Genomic DNA, 7,500 nt, shown 5'->3' with positions numbered 1-7,500 from the left:
GTCCACATTACTGAAGACCTAACATGGACTGTTAACACTCAATATGTTCTGAAGAAGTCCAGACAACGACTCTACTTCCTTCGTCAGCTAAGGAAATTCAAAGTTTCTACATCCATCATGAAGGCCTTCTACACTTCAGCGGTTGAGAGTGTTCTAACTGGTAGCATCATCACCTGGTATGGGAACTCCACAGTTAGAGATTGTAGTACTCTGCAGAGAGTAGTGCGCTCAGCTGAACGTACTATAAGAACTCAACTCCCTGCTCTACAAGATATCTATTCCAGAAGAGTACTCCTAAAAGCCCAAAAGATTCTGAAGGACTCTTCTCATCCTAACAATGGATTATTCCTACCGCTGAAATCAAGAAGACGCCTATGTAGTCACAAAGCCAGAACTGAGAGACTCAGGAGAAGTTTTTATCCCCACGCCCCTGTTTGCGTGTGTGTGTGTGTGTGTATGTGTGTGTGTGGGGGGGTTTATGAAGACTTCTGCCTGCTGCAGCGAGGTGTGTGTGTGTGTGATGTACATGTGTGGGGGGGTTTATGAAGACTTCTGCCTGCTGCAGCGAGGTGTGTGTGTGTGTGTGCATGTGTGGGGGGGGTTTATGAAGACTTCTGCCTGCTGCAGCGAGGTGTGTGTGTGTATGTGTGTGCATGTTGCGGGGGGGTTTATGAAGACTTCTGCCTGCTGCAGCGAGGTGTGTGTGTGTGTGTGTGTGCATGTGTGGGGGGGTTTATGAAGACTTCTGCCTGCTGCAGCGAGGTGTGTGTGTGTGTATGTGTGTGTGTGTGTGTGGGGGGGGGTTATGAAGACTTCTGCCTGCTGCAGTGAGGTGTGTGTTTGTTATATGGCATCTGGAGCGTCTAGTCTCCGGGCTCGAGTACGTCTCAGCTGGTCTCCTCTCATCTCCACTCCGTCATCTCACTGCCCTGTGTGACTCCCACAGCCTGTCAGATCATCTTGACACACACACACACACACACACACACACACACATACACACACACACACACACACACACACACACACACACACACACACACACACACACACACACAGAGAGGGGAAATGGATGAATTTCACACAAACCTGGTGATCTGCTAGCTTTCCATTTCTCTGGAAGCACTGATGTTTAACTCCCAAATATGTCTTCCAGACGTATATGTGCAACATTGATTTATTCAGATGCACTTGGATGAGTTGAGACTCTGTGCTGGATTGAGATGGCTGGAGGTGAGTGTGTGTGTGTGTGTGTGTGTGTGTGTGTGTGTGTGTGTGTGTGTGTGTGTGTGCGTGCCTGCGTGTGTGCGTGCATGTGTGTGAGTGTGCGTGTGTGTGTGTGTGTGTGCGGGTGTGCGTGCCTGCGTGTGTGCGTGCATGTGTGTGAGTGTGTGTGTGTGTGTGTGTGTGTGTGTGTAGGTGGGTGCTGTCCCCATTCCTCATATCCTCTGCAGCTCTTTCACACACAGACAGTATCCTGCCTTCATCTGCATGTCTATATCTGTGTGTGTGTGTGTGTGTTTGTGTGAGTATGGGAGTGTGTGTATGTGAGTGAGCAAGGGAATGTGTGTGTGAGTGAGCGAGGGAGTGGATGTGTGTGTGTGAGTGAGGGAGTGTGTGCATGTGTTTGTGTGTGTGTGAGTGAGTGAGGGAGTGGATGTGTGTGTGTGTGTGTGTGTGTGTGTGTGTGTGTGAGTGAGCGAGGGAGTGTGTGTGTGTGTGACTGAGTGAGGGAGTGTGTGTGTGTGAGTGAGCGAAGGAGTGTGTGTGTGTATGTATGTGTGTGTGTGAGTGAGCGAGAGAGTGTGTGTGTGCATATACACTCACAGAAATAATTGCAAGTAATGTAGGTAATTCTCTCTGCATTGTCCTGTCTTTGACATTCAGTGCAAGTGTAATAGTGAAGATTAGGGAGTGTGTGTGTGTGTGTGTGTGTAATGGTGAAGATTAGGCCATCTCACTTTCAGCTCGCAGCTTTGGCTTTCCACTGTACAGCTGACACTCTGCAAATGGAGAGGCCGATAATGACGTCGGCCTTGTGATGGTGATGATGATGATGATGGTTAGGATGATATGATGATGCCGATGGTTGGAGCGATATCCCAGAAGTGCTGGAATGTGGAGCGATAAAAGAAAAAGCATGGCTTTCTGGCACAAACGCGCCTCATTTGTCATCGAGCAAGGACAGTCGTAATCATCCCCTCCTGTGGACCAGCCCATCAGTCTCTGCCTGGCCGTGTATCACGATCAATCTAGCCTCATTTATTTTAATCGTCTCATGTTTGCTAAACTGCCAAAGTCACAAAGAGGACAATAGAAACAAAGCGAGTTTGGAAAACAAGGGGGAGCGTAGAGAACAGCCTCTCCGTAGACTCTCATCCCGCACACACACACACACACACACACACACACACACACTCTCTCTCTCGCCGCTCTCATCACACACACACACACACACACACACTCAGTCTCTCTCTCTAGACGGTCTCACCCCTCCTTCCCTCCGGCCCCTTTGTGATCACAACAAAGGCAACTGCTTCAGCTTCCCAGCTATGAGCCCGCACGTCATGTGTAATATTTGACTTCTATTTACTGCTATTGATATGTGACATGTCTATTTGCGTTTTAATGACATCAACAATATGTGAATTTTGATTGAGTGTTCATTGAATGTGCAGTGCTCATTTAAAATCCAATCAGAAATGTCATGAGAAAATGAATTAATTTGAGGAAAACACATTTTCTGGAATAATATCGTACACCTGAAGGCAGAAAAGACCTTTGTGGCGTAATGAATTAAAGTGAACCTTTGGTGAGTATTGACACAACATATCAATGTGCACATTTGCATGTGAACACATGCAGAACTCTATCGGACAATCGATGGCTGAGCAGGAGAACAGCGGGGCAGGCTCTCATCAGCCTGAAACCAAACTCATCTGACCCCGTCTGTTCTGGAGGTCCCCAGAGATGGCAGATGCCTGTTCAAATAGCGCATGCCGGTAGCCATGGTAGCATCACAAGTCTCTGTGAACAGAGAGAGGGGGGGGGGGGGGGGCAAAGAGCAAGAGGAAATCAAAGCCTCATCTCTGGGGTCAAATAGCAAATGCCACAGGCTGCCATTACAAGCTTCTTCAAACCCAGAGGCAGTCATGCCTAACTATATAGGCTAGGCTAACATTTAGAGGTTATGCCACTCTCCTGTGCACACAGTCTTTCTGTTGGGCTGTTTGTCACTTATTTCATCATAACATAACAAACAATATGTTCCACATTAATACACGGACTGACAGCATTTCGGGCCGTGCCCCAAATCTAATGACAAAACGTAGATAGCATCAGACACAGGCAGCGCTAACCATTTGAGATGCTGTGGTTTCCATGGCATCAACATCCAGTTCCTGCTCAGTGTGCGTCACCACGCTACAGAACGTAAAAAGAGATGTGGGGGTGTGCTCTGTGCTATTGTTCAGTGTAACCAAACCTGAAACCCTAAAAAAGTGAGTGCTGTTTTCAGTCATTTCACGAGTTATGACAGAAACTTTACTTTTGTGCAGTGTCGCAAGATGTAGGCAATAGAGATAATTTCACGAAGCAAAGATTTTGGCCAATTTCATTCATCGGAGTTGTTGCCTATTAGCATGATGCTAGTTAGTTAGCTTCATACGTTAACATACACTGTGATTAGCTATAGCTAGCCAGATAATGACCGAGATGACTAACATGTAATCTATATTTTGTTACTGAAATTCATTTATAATCAGTCACCATGAGTTGGTGATTAAATTACACGTAGGTCATTGTGTGCAGCTGTCAGTGATTTTAGATGTTGCATCCTGAAATATCGTTAGCCATGTAGCATTAGCTAGCTTGATAACGTTATGTCTACAGTCAGCTGGCTAACGATAGCTGTGTATTGTAGAATGAAAACTAACGAGAAGGAACGCTAACGTCATCCTTGTCCCTGCGTAGTCGAAACACTTCTTTTAACATGTATAACTGAGTACATCATCACCAACAGTGCAGAAGTGGCCATCCGTTACACACGTCCCTGATGTTATGTTATGAAAAGAAAACACTTATCTGATCACCTAACGTTAGTCAGCAATCAAATCATTAACTTTAACGTTAGTCAACTTTATCTTGCTCAACTAATGTATCGTTTAGAGTGAACACGTTATTTCTGTATCATATCACCTTAATATTAACACTACTTGAACTATCTGTATCGAAACAAAAAATTAGCCTAAACATCAGGTGACGTTAACTAGTAAGCACATCGGTTTGGTATTTGAGACTATCTGTTTACGTTGGTCTTGTGTCTTTGTTAGCTTCCTGTTTCTCATAACGTCATTGACGAACATGAAATGAAAACTTGAAAAGTCCTCTTTTCCTGTTATATAACACTATGCTAAACCAGTAGCCTATACACGGTTTCCTCTGCTGGTAGATTTGTACTCTATGTGTGTATGTCATGAGACTGAGTCTGATGTCTTGTGTTCCAGTGGAGCGGGGCTCGAAGCGCAGGCAGGTGAAGCCTCTGGCTGCCTCACTGTTGGACGCACTGGACTACGACAGCTCAGATGACAGCGACTTTGAAGTGGGAGACGCATCAGGTATGTGTGTAGGTCCGCCCCATGTCATCACATCATCAGGTGTGTGCGTAGGTCCGCCCCATGTCATCACATCATCAGGTGTGTGCGTAGGTCCGCCCCATGTCATCACATCATCAGGTGTGTGCGTAGGTCGGCCCCTTGTCATCACACTATCAGCTATGTGTTATTGTGGGGCGGTGATAGTGTTTTTGGACACTGAAGTACTGGGCTAGCGTACAGCACTCAGACAAGTTGTGGGTTCAAGTACTGGCTGCACCTTTGTGGCACTTAAGCAAGGCACTTAACCCTGAGTTGCCCTGGGGAGACTAACCCTTGTTATAATTGTAAAATGAATGAGAATAAGTATGTTGTGGTAGAGGCTGAATACGTATATGTATGTTGTGGTAGAGGCTGAATGAGAATAAGTATGTTGTGGTAGAGGCTGAATGAGAATATGTATGCTGTGGTAGAGGCTGGTCTGGATTCAAAGTTCCAGGCCAGATCCACACAGCAGTGAGCTACTGGACACAACTCTGTGGTGGTGTTAAACTGAGCTACTGGACACGACTCTGTGGTGGTGTTAAACTGGGCTACTGGACACAACTCTGTGGTGGTGTTAAACTGGGCTACTGGACACAACTCTGTGGTGGTGTTAAACTGGGCTACTGGACACAACTCTGTGGTGGTGTTAAACTGAGCTACTGGACACGACTCTATGGTCCTGTTTGTCTAGGTGCTGTTAAACTGACTGTGCCTACTGGTCGGGGTTCGAACCGGCAACCCACCGGTTACAAGTCTGAAGTGCTAACCAGTGGGCCACGGCCGCCCCACAGATAGAATGCTTCTTTATTGTGGCTGCCAGTGTTAAGCGTAAGATTGGGCTGTTCACTACTCCACTGAAGTTGTGTCCTACATTGGGCAGAAGAGTAGCACAGGTGTGTGTGTTTGTGTGTGTGTGTGTGTGTGTGTGCTGGTTATAAATACCTCATTTGTGAGGCGCTGTGCGCTGATTATAAATAACCCCAGCACCAGTGAGTGAGTGTGTGTGTGTGTGTGTGTGTGTGTGTGTGTGTGTGTGTGTGTGTGCGCCCGGTGAGGAGGTGCGCTCAGCACCAGTGAGTGAGTGTGTGTGTGGTGTGTGTGTGTGTGTGTGTGTGTGTGTGTGTGTGTGTGTGTGCGCCCGGTGAGGAGGTGCGCTCAGCACCAGTGACATGTTCAGGGCACCTGAGCGCTGTGGGGCTTCTCTGTGGTTGGCACAGGGCTGTCGCGCGGTTGGCACTGCCACGGTGTCCTGTGGTGGCGTCAGATGCCAGCTTGCCCAGTGCCCACCCCACGCAGAGGTGCATGCTGGGACAGCTCTGGAGTGAGAGACCGAGTTTATGGCCCCGATGGCCTTTACTGGGCCCACTCCACACGGCTCTGGGATGAGTAAACGCTGTAGTAAAGGCAGGTGTGTGTGTGTGTGTGTGTGTGTGTGTGGGAAACGAGGAAAGGCTGGAGGGGGTGGGAAAGGTAACAGCCTTTTATTTGGGCATCTCGTGTGTGTGTGTGTGTGTGAGATTATTGTTAACTGAAAGAGTTTTAACATGATCTCATCAAAGGTCTTAGCCTGACGAGCCACACACACATTAAAATGTAGGGTCTGGGCACTCACTGTTCGCAGTGCTCAGTCCGAGGGGCGGGATAATCGATTGTCTTTCAAATTCCCTCTGCACGCAATAGGACAGCGCTGAGTCATATGCTTTTTCCCACCAGCGGAGCTAGTTGGCTAGTTCAAACTTTTGCCAACTTGCCAAACAAGCTTGTGTCAAACTGTTGGCCAACAGCAACATCCATCTTCTTTGTTTTCAAGTAGCAGGGAATTCAAGCCAAACCGTTGCAACTCTGCAATCAATCATTATGTTAAGCCCGCCTAACGACTCTATACACGATTTGATTGGCCTGATAGAAGTTTAATTTTTCAAGCTCACAAGCCAACAGAGAGTTGCTAGACTAGCCCTGGAAGCAAATGTAATTTGCTGCCGCTAGGGTGCGTCTAGATTTCTAGGCTACAAAGGTCTATATGTCTGTGCTGAAGTGGGTGTTTGGGTGTGCTTGGTTGTGTGCGTGTGCGTGTGCACGTGCGTGCGTGTGTGTGCGTGTGTGTGTGGTCATTGCTCCTGTGGCTGCTCTCTGATGTGCAGTACGTGCCTCTATCGCCCCCAGCTGGCTCGGAGGGCAGCCCCAATGGCAGCGAGGATGAGGGCTCCAAAGAGAGTGCCGGCGGCTCTGACAGCCAATCGGACGCCGGCTCGGCCGACGAGGCCGTGGACGAGGAAGAGGAGGAGGAGGAGGAAGAGGCCAAAGAAGAAAGGAGCGGAGCGAGGGAGCAGAAGGAGCGAGAGAAGGAGGGCAAGAACAGAGAACAGAGCTCCTCAGAGGACACCAGCAAGGACACGCCGCCGCCCGCTGCCCCCAGGAGCCGTCGCCGCGGCGACAAGTCCACGGAACCCTCGGAGACGGGCGCCACCAACACCAACGGCAGCGGCAGTGGAAGCGCGGAGGAGGGGGGTTCGGGTTCGGCCATCGCCGCGGAGACCAAGAAGTGGAACCTGCGGCGGAACCGGCCCATGCTGGACTTCACCACCATGGAGGAGCTGAACGAGATGGACGACTACGACAGCGAGGAGGACAACGACTGGAGGCCCACCACCGGCAAGAGGAAGAGTCGCAGCGCTGGCCGAGAGAGAGGGGGAGGAGGAGGAGGAGGAGAGGAGGAGGAGGAGGAGGACGATGAGGAGGGCGAGGATGGTGGTGGCAGTGATGATGATGACGACGACGATGATGATAAAGATGAAGAGGATGATGATGATGATGATGATGATGATGACGGCGATGACACGGGCAACAAGAGCAGCAGCGAGAG

At 48.9% G+C, this 7,500-nt stretch overlaps 1 protein-coding gene across 1 annotated transcript in view; it reads left to right on the top strand.

The window, feature by feature from the left end:
• Nucleotides 1-3,398: 3,398 nt before the first annotated feature.
• Nucleotides 3,399-7,500, top strand: part of phf14 (PHD finger protein 14) — a 90,963-nt gene continuing 86,861 nt past the window's right edge. Inside the window, exons 1-3 of the mRNA XM_042077448.1 lie at nt 3,399-3,500; nt 4,506-4,616; nt 6,801-7,500. The exon at nt 6,801-7,500 is cut by the window's right edge and continues 85 nt beyond it. Of these exons, the coding sequence (XP_041933382.1) occupies nt 3,500; nt 4,506-4,616; nt 6,801-7,500 (812 nt within the window). The 5' untranslated portion in view covers nt 3,399-3,499. The remainder of the gene's footprint in view (nt 3,501-4,505; nt 4,617-6,800) is intronic.

This window comes from Alosa sapidissima, chromosome 21 (assembly GCF_018492685.1).
Source record: "Alosa sapidissima isolate fAloSap1 chromosome 21, fAloSap1.pri, whole genome shotgun sequence".
Classification (NCBI taxonomy): Eukaryota; Metazoa; Chordata; class Actinopteri; order Clupeiformes; family Clupeidae; genus Alosa; species Alosa sapidissima.
The sequence above is the reverse complement of the archived record's forward strand: the minus strand, read 5'-3'. Positions and strand labels throughout refer to the sequence as shown.